We start from the raw sequence: 15,832 nt of genomic DNA, 5'->3' as shown, positions 1-15,832 counted from the left end.
AGAACATAGACCATGGAATGTCAGAGCAAGGAGTGACTTAGAACATAGACCATGGAATGTCAGAGCATGGAGGGCCTTACAACATAAAACGTGGAGTGTCAGAGCAGGGAGGGACCTGAAAAATCATGAAGTCCAACTTCCCCTTTCACCATTTGGGGAAAATGAGGCCCCCAGAAGAGGAGAGACTTGCTGAAGTTCATACAGGGAATTAGGAGCAGAAGTGAGGCCAAAGACTCAGTCACTTGATTAAAAAACCGAAGGACAGAGGTGGCAAGGGACTTGTTCAGGGTCACTTAGCTAACCGGTTGTTACTGCACCTACGTCATTAAAAAGACAATGGAGGCATGGAATGAGGTGCACTCCAGCGCCTTCCCTGGTGCTCAATACCATGTCAACATGTTTTTTGTCTCCCCTAATCCTGCCCCTCGATCCTTCAACTAAAGTGCTGTGCTGACCCTCACTTCCTCTTGATGGAGAAGTGGGAATCTATTGGGTAGGAAATGTTGCGTGTGTTCTGAGATGGAGCTGGCTTGGGGTCAGGTTTGTTTAACTTGCTACAAGGGAAGAATCAGTGAAAGATTAGTGGGTTTGTTGAGAAATGATTGTGTGAAAAACAAAATCAATAAAGCTTTTAAAAAAACAAATACTCTTTTTTAAAAAGTGGTCTACTGAAAATACTGCGTTTAAAGAATGCTGGCTGCGTTTTCATTTGCTTGAGTGAAGATTAAAAGTTCATTGTAGCTGCTCTCAGCTCTGACACTCTTGTAGGCATTGGTTATAAACATCTGTCCCTTATTGCTGCGCCATGAGTTAGTAAAGCAGGTGCTCAGGGAAGCCACAAGGTCTGGCGAAATCCATCAGGGCCTGCAGAGAGAACCTTCTTTCTCCCTTGGTCTGATTTAAAGGCTGTTACCTGTGAAATCAGAATAATTCTCACCAGCTCATTTCCCCAAACACATCTTCATCCTCTAAGCCAAGTGTGTGTCCCTCAGTGCATTTGTTCTGTCTCATCCAATTTAGAGCACGGCTGATAACTGATGGCTTCTCACAGATCTAGAAAGAATTTTTTTTTTAAGTCACAAGCTACTTCCTGCCACTTTTGTTCCACCTCAGAGTGAATTATTCTCCCAGAAAACAAAGAGCCAAGTACCCAACAATGCATTTTTATTCCCATCTGAGATGATGAAGGGATACAGAATAAGGGAGGTTACATCTCTGACCTCAATAGATGACATCATAATAACAATCATCACAATAACTTACATTTATAAAACACTTTGAAATTTGTGAAACATTCTCATCATAACCTTGCAGGGAATTATTGCAAGTATTGTCTCTATTTTATATAGATGAGAAAGGGTAAGTGCCTTGTCTGTGGGCACAGATCCAGCCAAGTCAGAGGCCGAGTTTGGACCCAAGTCTCCCATGATACCAAGTGTAATGCTTTTTCCACGATACCATCACGTACAGGATAGTGGCTTGTCCTAGGACTGTAACGATGGTGGTAACAGACTTTTAATAGCACTTTAAGGTAGAATCTGGAATAAAGAGTAGCCCACACAATCTTAGTGCAGTCTAAGATTTTTAAGTATCTGAAGGGCCATTGTGTGTATAGGGGATTTAGTTGGTCTTTTTGGTCCTGGAGAGCAAAACTAGAATGAACAGGGAAAGAGAAAAGGAGGAAGGGGTGTGTGAGGGAGAACTCTCTACTGGTCAGAGTTACACCACAGTGTAAGGGACCACCTCATGGATCCGCAGTCTACTCCAGGCTCAGTGAGCTGGCCTGCCTTCCACCTTGCCAGTCTTTTTACCCTTTCACTTCCCCCTTTTCCCTACACACATATTCTTCCATCCAGTGACACTGGCCTCTTGGCTGTTTCTCAGACAAGGCACTCTCATCCTGGGGCTCTGGTATTTCTTCTGGCTGTCCCCCATACATAGAATGTTCTCCCTCCTTCTCTGCCTCCTGGCTTCAAGTCTTTAAGGCTTTCTTGGCGAAGATGCTGAAATGGTTTGCTGTTACCTTCTTCAGCTTATTTTACAGATGAGGAAACTGAGGCAAACAGGGTTAAGTGACTTGCCCAGGGTTGTATAGTAAGTGTCCGAGGCCAGATTTAAACTCAGGAAGATGAGTCTTCCTGTTGCCAAGCCCACTGCTTTATCCACTGTGCCACCTAACTGCCTCTGGCATATAGTAGGCACTTAATGAATGTTGATTTATTGATAGAAAGCCTAATACAATGGCAAGATCGCTCTCTCTGAAGTCAGGTACGATGCAGTAGAGATAGCGATGAACCTGGGTCAGGAAGACCTGAGTTCAAATCCAACCTCAGATACTGTGCGACCCTGGGCAAGTCATTTCACCACTATCTGCCTCAGTTTCCTCAGTTGTACGATGAGGATCATACTAGCACCTACCTCCCAGAGTTATTATGAGGATCAAATGAGATATTTGTTGAGCACTTAGTTTAAATCAAGGTCATGCAACTAAAGTGGCCCCTTGGAAGAGTATGAAGTATTGTTAAAATGAAGGAGCATTATTACAAGTCAAGCCAGAATCTTTGGCCAAGAACAATACAAAGATTATGATTTTAAGTGACATTTCCTCACTAAACCTCTGCATCAAGGGCAAAGTAATATGATGGAAAGGGCCCTGGATTTGGAGTGAGAGGACCTGGGTTCAAATTCTGGCTCTAGCATTTGTTAGCCTTGATTCTCAGCAAGTCCCTCAAGTCCCGGGGACTTGGTTTCCTCATCTGTAAAATGAGAGAACTGGATTAGACCACCTCAAAGACCCCTTCAGCTTCTAAACCCTAGGACAGATAAAATGAGGAAATGATACTCCTTTTCCCGTTTCTCATTCAGGTTGAATTCTACAGAGTATGGCGAACTTCGTGAGAAGCTCCGTGCCCCCATTCGCAATGCCGCCAACGTTGTGATCCACCAGAGCCTCGGTGACTTGTTCCTGGAAACATTTACGTCCTTGGTAGAAATCAACCCACCTTATTCCATTCCCAGCAACCAGGTAGGTAAATCCAGTAATTTGGTCTTGAGGTAGGAGTCAAGAGCCCTGGACACCACTGGTTATGGTTCATTGAGAAAAAACAAAAAAAAAGAAAAGAATATGCTTCACTCTGCATTCAGACTCCATAGTTCTTTTTCTGGATGTGGACAGCATTTTCCATCATGAGTCTTTTGGAGTTGTCTTAGATCCTTGCATTGCTAAGAATCTAATCATACTTTCAATTCAACAAGCATTTACTAAGCGTTTCCTCACATGCAAGCCACTGGGCCAGGGACGTGGGTATACAGAGACAAAAATGGAATAATCCCTGTCCTCAAGGAGCTAACATTGTATGGGAGGGGTATAATATGGACACAGATAAGCATATACAAAATAAAAATAATAGCATCTTAAGGTTTTCAGCAAGTTTTCTAGGTCTGTCTTAAGGTTTCAGCTGTCTTGTGGGGTGGGTGCTACAGATATTATCCCCATTTTGAAAATGAGGAAACTGAGGCTCAGAGAAGTGTCAGAGGCAAAACTTGATAAAGGGAGGTGTTCCTGCCTCTACTTCGAGCATTCTGTCCACTATTAACAGCAGTGGTGGGAATGGGAAGATGCTCGTCAACACCAACAACAAACAACAATAATAGTAACAAATAGTATTTATCTAGTGCTTCAAGGTTTGCAAAGTGCTTTACTAATATCTCTTCTGATCCTCACAGCAACCCTGGGAGGTAGGTGCTGTTAGGATGCTCATTTTACAGATGAAAAACTGAGGGAGACAGAGGTTAAGTAACCTTTGTGACTCAGGTCACAGCTAGTGACCTGAATGAGGCTGGATTTGAACTTAGGTCTTTCTGACCCCAGGTCCTCTGTACCACCCGGCTTCCTCTCAGGAAAGATCTTATGTAGGAGGTCACTGATGAGCCTTGAAAGAGGCTAGGGATTCCCGAAAGAGTCCTGGTGGCCCAGTGTGTGAAAGGTGTTAGGGTGGGGGAGTGGGTGGAGGGGAAGAGCAGCGAGGAGAGCTGGGCTGGATCGGAGAGTGCTTGAGGAGGAGTACCATGAAATGAATCTGGAGATGCCGCAGAAGCAGAACGTGAAGGGCCTTACCCGCCAAAGAGAGGAATTTGTCATTTGTCCCAGATGGAAGAGGGGCCATCACAGCTTCTTAAGGACAGTGACGTGCTCAGGCTTGTATTTATAGGAATTTCAGTTTGACACATGTTTGGAAGAGGGATTGGAGAAAAAGACTGGAAGGAAGGAGGCCAGTTAGGATGTGATTTCATTCATCCAGGTGAGAGGAATAAAGGCTGGAATTAGGAAGACAGCAAACTGAGCAGAGAGAAGGGGGCAGGGGTGGGGGCAGGCCGCAGGCGGCGTTGTGGTAGGGCTGACAAGAGTGAGGAAATGGGAGGGATGTGGAAAGGGGTGACAGGAAGGATAGGGGGCCCTTGACAGAAACAGCGAAAGTTAGGGAGAGGCCCAGGGGAAAGGGAATGACTTCTGTTTTAGGCACATTGAAATTAGGATCCTTGTGGAACATCAAGTAGAGATGTCCAGCGGGTTGATGGTGATATATAAGTTAAGTTACAGATATTGTAAACTGGAGCTTAAGAGAGAGAGGAGGGATAGCTATGGAGACTGGCAGGTCGTTTGCAAAGGGATGATGATGGAAAGCTTGGGAGCCGATAGGATCACCAAGGGAAGGGAAGAGGGAGTGAGTCTGAGGCCTGGAGTACACCCACACACAGGGGCTGGGACTCAATGGGGACGGAGGAGGAGGAGGAGGTCTGGGAGGAAAGCACCCAGGATGGATCAGGGAGGAGGGACAGCAGGGAGAGTAAGAAAGGAGGGAGAAGATTGAGGAAGGTCATTGGAGTCAGCATTTAAGAGATGACGCTAACCTTGGAGAAGTGAGTGTGGGTCAGGGAGTGGGATGGGAAGCCAGGCTGCCAGGAGGCGCCAGGTGAGTGGCAGGTGAAGATGTGGAAACAAATGCAGGAGGATCGTCCTAGAATTCTCTGGTGAAAAGAAGAGACATAGGACATAGCTTGAGGGCCTGGCAGGGTCAGGTGAAAGATTTTGTGTTTGTTTTTTAAAGGATGGGGAGAGATCTGGACTTGTGTGGAGGCAGCAGGGAAGGAGTCGGTAGATAGAAAGATAAAAATTACTTTCTGTGCAGAAAGTCCTTGGGAGAGAGACAGAGAGGAAGAAGGAGAAAGAACGAGCAAGTGAGCATAAGCGGGAGACATTTGGTACCTCTTCGTTGGCAGGGTGTGCCAGTCAGTCTCCCTTCCTAGCTGGTCATCCCCTTTCCCGGCCTATGTGAGGGGTGGGTTCCCCAAGGCTCTGACCTCCGCCTTCTCTCCTCTTTCTTCACTTTCCCCCCAGTCCCCTGTACAACTCAGGCACTATTCCACCCTCTGCAGACCCCAGGCACCCAGATATCTCTTCCCCAGGCCTGACCCCAGTCCTCATCCCCAGAACCACATCTCCAGCCAAGTGCTGACCATGGGCAAGTAATTTCACCCTCTTGACCTCAGCTCTCTCCTCTGTAAACTGGACGTAATAATATTTGCAGTGCCTATCCCTAGGGTGGCCATAAAAAAAAAACACCACACAATTTGGAAAACTTTAAGCAACATGGAGAGGTGAAGTCATATTATTACTTCCATTGCAATTTCAGGTATGGAACAATGGAGTATCTAGCGTCTGGATTATTCAGGCCTTTTGCTATTGACTATACCTCCTTCTGGAAGCAATTTTATTGGCGCCATATTAGTACGTGTCCCTGGAGGTACTGGACAGGGATGTGTTTTAAACAAGATGAAAGAGACTCGATCCTCTTGGGAACTTGTCGGATGGTAGGGATTGATGATTGTTGATGTTGGGTGGATGGGGAATTTGGAAAGCTAATGGCAAACATGAGGTCTAGTGCCTGGCACCCAGTAAACACTTAATAAAAGCATGCTATCTGTATGTCAATGGTTTGAGTAGTCCCTGACTTATGCTAAGCCCCAGCCAGCTTCAAACCTAAAGATGATTCAAACTCAATTATATTTATTAGACTATAATGAGAATATTTCTAAACTTGAGAGTCAGCATGGTACCAGCGTGTTGGCATTGGAATCAGAGGTTTGAATCCTTGCTCAGATACATCCTAGATGTGTGGGTGTAGCCAGGCTACTTTCTTTCTCTCTCTCTCTCTCTCTCTCTCTCTGTTTTCTTCTCTGTAAAATGGGAATAATAAAACCCTTGCTTGCCCTCCCTTCCAGAGTTGTTGTGGGGCAGGCACTTTTGTGAATCTTCAAGTGCTAATAAAATGAAAAGCTGTTATTATTTGTAGTCTGTCTAAGGGAAGTAGGGACAACGTCCAAGGCGATGGTTTGGGAGGGAGGGGTAGTCTCTGAACTCCTGAATCCCATCGGCTTCCTGAAAGCCCTCACCCTTCAGGAGTCTCTGAGGGTACGATCTCTTAATTACACCCACGTTCAGCAGCAGATGACCCCAAAACCAGTAAGAGAAGGAAAACTATTTCAGGTGTCTTCTCTTTTAGGAGATAGGGATAAATGTGTCATTCTTTTTTGTTAACTCTTTGATTTTATTTACTAGACATGAAATGACACGACACCCTCTGAGTGCCAAAGGATATCCATTTCATCAGTCACACCTCATTATGTTCACTAACCCTTGTTTCTAAATTACTTTCGCCACTAGGCTTATCTTGAGAACATTCTCATGCTTTCCTGATAGGTCTCCAGTGATTCCTGTATCTTAATTATCACTATGTCTATTCTTCATTTCCCCTCCCTAACTGCTCCTCTGTCCCAAACCCCCCCAGAGGGCTTTCCAAACCTTTTTCTCTACTAAAATCTCTCACACCCTCCATGGCTGCCAAGTCATGCTTCCACACTGGATTGGACCTACTACACATTTATGTTGTACGATGTCCTCTGGGCCCTCACAACAGCAGGGCAGTCCTTTTCCTCCTCCTCATTGATCCTCTGTCCCACCCTCCAGTGAGGCTTTTCCCAACCTTCCCTTCTTTCCTCAAGCCTCCTATGGCCCTTTAGCCTCTTAGCTAAGGAACTTGCCATGTAGTTTGCTGAGAAAACAGACACCACTGGCCACAAGTTCTCCCTTCTCCCCATCTCTTCATCGCAGAACCTCTTGACTCCCACTCTCTTCCTTTACTCCAGGCCAGCCCCCCACCCTGTGGCCTGATCCCCCCCAACCCTGTCTTCTTCAGCAGACCTCCCACAATCATCCCTGCCCTCTAAACTTTTCTCTTCTCCCTGCTGCCCACAAGCATGCCCACATCTCTTCCTAAAAAACTCTCCCTGGCCTTGGCGCCCCATCAGCCCACAAGGCTATATTTTGTCTCCTTCACAGCCGCCCTCGGGGGCATTGCTTTCCTCAGCTCCTCATGGAAGGGAACCTCCTTTCCCAGGTCACCAAAGAGTTCTTTTCTTCAGCATTTAATGAAAAGCCATGACACCTCCCATTTCTTCAGCTATTAGAACCCATCTCCCTGTTGTCTAGGAGGAAACTGAGGCACAGAGAGGTTCAAAGAATTTGCCTATGGTCCCAGCCTAATCTTCACCAAGGAAGGACTCAGTATGACTGAGGCCACATCATACTGTCTTAGGATCTCCATTTCAGACCACATCATAGGCCCTGCCCATCTTCTCTGTGCTGCTGGTGGCCACTGAGCTCAGGTTTCCCGTGTAGGGCCAGTGGGGTTTTTCACCCTCTTCCTTCACAGCCCCCCTGACCTGTGGAGCGTTTACACCCTGGGGTCTCCTTCATCAGCACTGTGCCGCTTAGCCGTGGAACTCCATCCTCTTGGTTGCCCTAGCTTGCCTAGCTCCTCACTCCCAGTAAACAACCAGATTTAGAAACTGCCATCCCTGGGCATCAGCTCTCTGTTACCAGCCTGGACAAATGCTGCTGCTTCTAACGTGGAAAGAGCACTGGCTCTGAGTTCAAATCTTACCTCTAACACTTAATACCTCTGTGACCCTCAGCAAGTCCCTTCACCTGCCTGGGCCTCAGTTTCCTCATCTGTAAAATGAGCACGTTGGGCCAGCTGGCCTTGAAGGCCCCTTCCAGTTCCAGATTTCTGATCCTCTCTGTGCTCCTGTGTGTTGCCTTTCCCATTTCCTCCCCACTCCAGTCCACCTTCGACATGCTGACAGACACGAATCTGGTCCAGGTATTTAGTGGTTCCCTGTTACATCCACCAGTAGGAAAGCTTAGGCTCAGCATTCCAGGCCCTGCGCAGTCAGCCTGCTAACCCTGCTGTGGCCCGTGCTGCATCCAAGGCCTCTGTACCATGTAGTAAAACCAAGCTCACTTTTCCTTGTAGTCACCCTACTCTCCCACCACCATCCCTTTGACTGACCCCCCGGCACTCCCTGCCCAGAGCAGCCTTCCTCCCCCATTCCACCTCTCCCTTTAAAGCCCCCAGTTCAGATGTCACCTCTGCCATCCCCTCTTCATAGCCACCCTCGAGGACCTCACACTGGGCTGTGCTCACCCTGCTCCAGTGCCTTCATCATGTAGTGTTATGTATTACAGTTCCCTATGTCTGTTATTATCAAAACTCTCTATCTCCTCTTGTAGCCAGCACAGGGCTCTTCATACAGTGGGAGCTTAACAAATATCAAGTTGAATTAAGTTGAGTATTTCAGATTAACAACCTTCCTGACCTTCTTTATTATAGACTCTGTCACTTTTGTACTCACCAAAATGAGCTTTAAAATATCTAGCCTTGCTTGTGTGTGTGTGTATCTGTGTGTACAGATGGATAAGGCATGTGGAGTTTTTCATTTGGGTTTAAATTGATGCCCAGCGGGAGACAATATATGCTGCCCCTTTAATTGGTTCTGAGCGAGCCTGGATAATGTGTTACTTCTTTTGCACCAAAAGGAATTGCTTTTCCTAATCTTAGGTTTGTCTTAGTCGAGGCGGATAGCTACAAGGAACCAAGTGATAAATTGGTTGGAAAAAATAGATTTAATTCAGTTTAATTCAACAAGTATTTATTGAGCTTCTACTACAGCTAGGAAGTAAATGGTCAATAAATACTTGAGTATTTATTGTACTTAATGCTAAGAGCACAGAAAGAAATGTAAGACAGTGCCCTTGGCCTTGGGAGCTTGTGCTCTCCATGGGACAACAAGGGAGAGCCACATGTAAATTAAGTAACACAGGCCAGACTGGGCAGCATAGATGTGAGCCGAGCTGGACCGTGGAGGTCTGTGAAGATTCAGAGAGCCCTAGCATGGGGTAGAAAGGACAGGGCAGAGAGCAAAGGCCTGCTTGGGAATAGTCCAGTTGAATTTGGTGGTTCCTAGACTTACAAGGAGGCTTCCGGGGAGGGTTAGTGTGGGCAGCCAGTGCTGAAAGTGGCCGGCCTTTTTCTTTGGTGCATTGTTAGGCACCCAGACAAAGGCTGAGCAGGCAGGAAGCCCCCTGAGGCAGCCCATTGTGGTCATTGAGAAATTGTTCCTTAAGAGGCTGGCTTAGCGATGGACTAGGAAAAGGGGCAGCATCAGAGCTGGCTAGGAATTGATTTTTTGCAATTAGAACTTTCCTTGTCCCATTTCCCTCTTTTTTTTTCTATTCAGGAGAATGGTAAAAGTCTGTGCAAGTCAGTCTTGTGAGCGTTTTTCAGGAGTACCCTGTGCCTGCCAAATAAAGCTGAAGCTCCTTGCTTGTCACTCCCAGATGTCTCCCAAGGGGACCTCTCCAGCCTCCCTTTATGCCCTGACCCCCCCCCCCGAATTTTCCCACCTCTGCTCCTTTGCACGCTCTACAGTGCCCCCTCTCCTTGCTGAATTTCTACCTGGCCTTTAAAGCCCAAATCAAATTCTTCCTCCAAGAAGCCTTCCCTCATGGCCCTTGTCAGTAGGGCCCTCACATCCTTCGGGTTTCACATGGATGGGCTATGTGTATCACCGTTTGATACCTTAACCCCAACCCAGCTGTGAACTGTGGAGGGCCCGAGTCATCCCCTCACTGGCAGTGACTAGTTCCAGGACCAGCAGCTTAACTTCCCTCTCTAAGCTTGTCTGTTCAGGCGTTTTACTGCCTCCATCCCAAAACCCTCCAAGGCCTTCTGACTTTGGGAAAGTGAGTTGGTGTGATTGTTCTTATCTGAATTGTGTGTTTCCTCTAGGTGGAGCCTACACACTTGGGAATTAATTCTTGTTTACCGAATTGCATTGCTTTGCATTGGATAATTAAAAAAAAAAAAAAAAGCCTTGAACTGTACAGGTCTTCTAAAAAGAGCCAGAAAAGGAGTTAACAGTTTTCCTTTTATTCCCCCCGTCTTTCCCCGACCCCCACCTCCGTTTCCCTATACCCTGGAAGGAGCTGGAGCCCTGCATTGGCTGCATGCAGATAAGTGCCAACATTAAGCTGGTGAAGAACTGTCAGGAGTCGGACGAGGGCGAGTGCCAGCAGTGTTACTGCCGCCCCATGTGGTGTCTGACCTGCATGGGGAAGTGGTTCGCCAGCCGTCAGGACCAGCAGCACCCTGAGACCTGGCTCTCCAGCCAAGTGCCTTGCCCCACCTGCAGGGCCAAATTCTGCATCCTGGACGTTTGCATCATCCGCTGACCGTCCTCGAGCAGGAATGTGCTCCTGGGGTCAGCACCGGTTGGGGAGTTGTTCGTGGGATCTTTGTGCCCGACGCCAAGGCCCATCTCAGTATCGCCATCCCCTTTCTGTTTGGGAACCTTGGCAGGCCTCTCTCCTCTAAACTCCTCAGGCCTGTCGTTTCCCTCCAAACACCAGCCCTTCTCAGGGGGCTATTTGTTTCACCTTGTTCCCAGATAAGCGGAGGGAGGAAAGGCCGGGCAAGGCTCTAACTTCCAGACTTTGGAAGGAAGAGGTGATGCCTCCACCCCACCCCGCCTTCTTTCTGTCTCCACACTTCATACATAGTGAAGGATTCCAGGGCAATAGCCCATCATCCTCTGTGTGACTAGACTAGCAAAGGGCTATTTTTTTTTAAGTAACAAGTCAGACACTGTCCCTGACAGGAACTGAGCTTTCTTTTACTGAAGCTGTTTTTAAAAGTTCATTCTTTATGATTTTTGCACAAGTACATGTAGTTCTCCAGGACTTCCTCCTGCACATTTTGGACCTGTACCTGCCCACACACACGATAGGATAGGCATGACTTCTAGGCCTGTGCTTATCAAATTGGTATCATTTCAGTGGGAAGTTTAATCCTAGTTTCTGTTTTATTTGACCTCTCTGTCCCACCCCACCCCTGCACCTCCCTTCCTCTTGCCTCTCTCTCCCTATCTCTCCCACCCATGTGTTTTGTGCTAGATAATCCACTGTAGGTAAAAGGAAAGAGGGCTAAGTCCTTCCATAACAAAATACAGTTTCTGCAGCTTCAGTAACCATAATTTTAAATGCAACCATTTCTTCCACACCACCTCCAAACTACAGCCCTAAAGCCCAGTGCTTTGGGCTGACCACAGTGTTTAGTAGCTTCTCAGCACAATTGTTAGGGACAAGAGCAAGCACTGTAATTACCTATAATACAAAAGTCTATATACCATAAAGGTATTTAATTTTTTTTAAGGTATTTTAAAGGACAAGACTAGAATCATCTAAGTAAGATTAAAAAAAAAGCCTACAACTTTGGGACAAAAGCAATCGATTTCATCATCTAAATACAAAGAAAGCTCTTCCGTTCTTTGCAGGGGATGCAGTATTTCTAGCCATGTTGCATCCATTTGATTGTTAGGCCTGTTTCCTAGCGTTTACCGTTTTGGGCAATTGAAAGAGGATCCCCGAGTATAAAAGGTATGAACCCTCTCATTCCAATAAAGAGTAGGAATCATGTGGTTTTCTGTGTTTGCTTTCTCACTTCCCCACTGACCTAGGCTGGGGGTGAATGTAGACCATGGCTGGATGGACAGGTGGATGGATGGATAGATAGATATAGGTAGGCAGATAGATAGAGAAGGAAATAGACTCTTATCTCAGCCCTGGAAGGGTCAGGTGAGGTCATCTGGTTCAACTTGTTTTACATATGAGAAAATGGAGGTTCAGATAAGTAGCTTAGATTTGTTTGTTTTGTTTGAAATCTTGGGTCTTATGGCCCATCTGGCCTGAAAAGAATCTGAAGTGACTAATTAAATTTATACTGTGATGTTTTAAATTTAATAAAACACAAAATCAAAACTTCTTAACAATTTTTAAAAAGCAGTTTATGAACTTGAAATGAACATTTTGACAGGAGCCTATACGGGCCGCACGCTGACCCTCTGCCAGTCATGCGCCAGTACCCACTTCCCTTAAAAGAAGTGCACTGCCAGAGTCTTACCCATGCCTGGGTCCTCGGTCCTCAGCCGGATCACCACACAGAGACAAGCCATGGGAAGGCACCAACACCAGAGTTTTATTCATAGGACAACACAGCAAACCATCATAGCAAGCCCAAGCAGCAAGGCCAGAGCAACAGGCAGGAGCCAGGGGAGAGCGCACGTGTGTTCTGACCACGCTTGTTCCTAAGTACCTACTTAGCCCCTCCTCCCCAGCCCGCTACTAACCAATGATTGTAGGGTCAGATACCGGAAGGGGCTGTCTGAGTTTAGCACACCAAGGGGGAGGGAGTGACGTAGGAGGCCAGGATTGGATACAGGAAGGAGGCATCTGGGATTGACGCATAGACAAGAGTACGTGACCTAGGAAGTCAGACTCAGGAGGGGACTGGGTCAGTGCTGCACAAGGTCAGGAAGGTCACAAGAGGCATCTGGGGATGACGTTGCATATAGGGAGGGGACTAAGCAGAGGGAACTCAGTCCTCTGCCATCCCACTCCCACGTGGCACCGCCCCTTGCCTCAGGAGTTCAGGCTGGCTACTTCCTTGCACCCAGCTTATGTCACAGAGCACTGCCCAATTGCCTCATGGCTTCTCCGAATCCAGCCCATCCCAGTACACACGACTCTGCCTACCACAGTCCCTGCCTCGACTTCCAAAATACCCAGATCTTACCTTACCCATGCCACAGTACCCGACTGGCAGCTGCCAACATCAGACAGTCCCTCACAGAGCCAAAGAGGAAGAAACATATTCTTGTCCTCAGGAGGTCCTAGGCTCTAGAACCAAGAATGACCTTTTGCACCCCTTACTCTGACCCCTTCGTTTTCCAAGGTAAGGGAGAAGTGATTTGTCTGCGATCACACAGAACGGAGGCATTGGTAGTTTTAAGAGCCCTAGATTGGGAGTCAGATCCCAATTCTGCTGCTCCCTGGCTGGGTGACCTCATCAGACAAGTCACTTTCCTCACTGGGCCTCAGTTTCCTCATCTGTAAAATGACAGGTGTGGACTAGATGTTACAGGTCCCTCCCAGCTCTAAATCTCCCATGCTATGTTGGTAGTGACAGAACCCAGATATGAACCCAGGTCATGGGATCATGGCCTTGGAATGCAGAAGGACTTTGGAGACTCAGTGTGACTAATGATGCCCAGAGAGAGACTCCATGACGTGTCTGAGGTCACATAGCTGGCAAGCAACAAAGCTGGGATTTGAACCCAGGCCCCTGTTGCCAAACTTGGTTACCCATGTGCTCATGCCTGATCCCTCATAGCTCTTACTCTGGATAGATTTATAAGCGCCTGGTTAGGCTGGGGAGTAGAAAAACATGGTCCTCGGGAAACTGCCCCAGTTGTAATCTTGTCTATGTGCAGGGGTGACTAATGGGGCCCTAATCAGAACGAATCGGTGCCATTTGACACAGTATGTCAGCAGAGAAGGCATTGCCATGAAGCGTTTCTGCCACCAGCCATACATTGGCTTCCCCCACCCACCCAAGGTCAGCTGTACTTCAGCAGCTGCTGCTGCCTTCGGTCCTCCAGGCCGGCCTGTGGAGAAGAACACAGTGAGACCATCTCATTTTAACCCTATCTCCTGCCTGTGTAGCATTCATCTTCCACACCGCCCTCATTCACATACAAAGGGCAAGGACATAGGTCAAGTCTGGCACTGATTGGTGCAAACTGCTTAAAGAGGCAGATGGAACGTCTGCAATAGGTTCTAGGCTTACAGACACCTAGAGAATTATTGAGGGTCACCTGGTGGGACAGAAGTGGCAGCGGCAGATCACACAGATTGAGTAGGCCTGGTTCTCACTGGAAACACTGTGTGCCAAAGTATCCTGAGAATCATAGTGTGAAGGTGTGAGCTGAAACCTATGGTAGATTCACAGAATCGCAGATGGTAATCACTAGTATTTATATAACTCTGTAAAGTTTGCTGAAGCACTTTACAAATATCTCATCCTCACAACAGCCCTGGGAGGTAGGTGCTATTATTATCCCCATTTTACAGATGAGGAAACTGAGGCTGCAGAGGGTTACATGACTTGCCCAGGGTCACATAGCTAGAATATCTGAAACTGGTTTTGAACTCAAGTCTTCCTGATTCCAGACCCAGGGCTTGATCTTGTACCATCTAGCTACCTAGATTTGGGAGGTGACCTCAGAAGCCATTTAATTCAATCCATCCCTAAACTGGAGCTCCTCCTAGCAAGTGGTCATTCATTCTGGACTTAGAGACAGGGATGAAGGAATTACTGCCTCCTGGGGTATGGCATTACACTTTTGTGCAGATTGGTGGAAAGGCAGTATTGCCTAGGATTGTGGGCATTTAAGAAGTACCAGGAGTTATGAATTTTTACTGTCTTAGCCACCATCTGGTTTTCTGGACTTAGGTAAAACCTGGCCCCTGATAATGGCCTCAGTTTTATCTGGGTCACTCCAGGGAGATGACCTGGTAAACACTGGACTTTTGACTTCAGAAATAAGTCATGGGAAATAGTCCATTAATTACCAAAACAGAAGCAGTCGCAAATAGATGTAGAGACAACTCGGTTGTCTGTAAGGTGATGATGGCATGGGAAGGATCAATCAACAAACATTTATTAAGCACCTACTGTGTTCCAGGCACTGGGGATACATTGAAGAAAAGCTGCACTCCACTCGTGAGATCCGGAATCTCATCAGTGTGGCTGCTCCAAATGGTGGGTAGACCACAGGGCATCCTCTACTCATTGCTGAGCAATTCTCACTCATGTCTTTCCAGAGAAGATCCATCCCACACCCTGGAGGCCTTCCTCTATTTCTTTTAATATTTAATACATGCCAATTCAGTACCTCCAGTCTTTTCTCAGTGTTTCTGTGTGGCTAAAATCATGCCACACCATCTCAAGAATCATCACTTCAGCAAACCCAAAAGATGACAGAAAGAAATATGGTGGGTCTGAACATGCTACGTGGTTAATAATACTTGTGTGTAAGAAAGCATAAAAATAAGTCCCATTTACACTGTCAAGACTGATAGAGATTAATTTTTTATAGAATTATCTCCATTTTTACAGATGAGGAAACTGAGGCTCATCCAGGTGAAGTGACTTTGTGCACAGTCACACAGAGTAAGGGTCAAAGCCAGAATTTGAACCCAGATCTTTCCTGGCTCTAAGTCTGCCTAACTTTCCATTCCATTACACTGCCTCTCAACAACGACATGGAAAAAGAAATGGGGGCAGCTAGGTGGTGAAGTGAATAGAGCACCAGCTCTGGAGTCAGGAAGACCTGAGTTCAAATGTGACTTCAGACACTTGATACTTACTAGCTGTGTGACTCTGGGCAGGTCACTTAACCCCAACTTCCTCCCCCAAAAAACAAAAAAGAAATGGGGTGACATGCTGAGAAAACAAGGGATCACATAAGGACTTGATGCTGTTATTTAAGGCAAATGCTTAAACAGAAATGGTCCTCCTTTGGCATCTTTCCT

At 46.8% G+C, this 15,832-nt stretch overlaps 1 protein-coding gene across 2 annotated transcripts in view; it reads left to right on the top strand.

The window, feature by feature from the left end:
• Window positions 1-11,874, top strand: part of TMEM129 (transmembrane protein 129) — a 25,317-nt gene extending 13,443 nt beyond the window's left edge. The window contains exons 3-4 of one of the 2 annotated variants that reach the window (XM_027836291.1): window positions 2,866-3,025; window positions 10,385-11,874. In XM_027836291.1, coding sequence (XP_027692092.1) covers window positions 2,866-3,025; window positions 10,385-10,633 — 409 coding nt within the window. In that variant the 3' untranslated portion in view covers window positions 10,634-11,874. Of the gene's footprint in view, window positions 1-2,865; window positions 3,026-5,693; window positions 5,993-10,384 lie in introns of those variants that run through there. The other variant, XM_027836292.1, reaches the window with a different exon arrangement.
• Window positions 11,875-15,832: the final 3,958 nt, after the last annotated feature.

This window comes from Vombatus ursinus, unplaced genomic scaffold (assembly GCF_900497805.2).
Source record: "Vombatus ursinus unplaced genomic scaffold, bare-nosed wombat genome assembly UNPS02014818.1, whole genome shotgun sequence".
Taxonomy (NCBI): Eukaryota; Metazoa; Chordata; class Mammalia; order Diprotodontia; family Vombatidae; genus Vombatus; species Vombatus ursinus.
The sequence above is the reverse complement of the archived record's forward strand: the minus strand, read 5'-3'. Positions and strand labels throughout refer to the sequence as shown.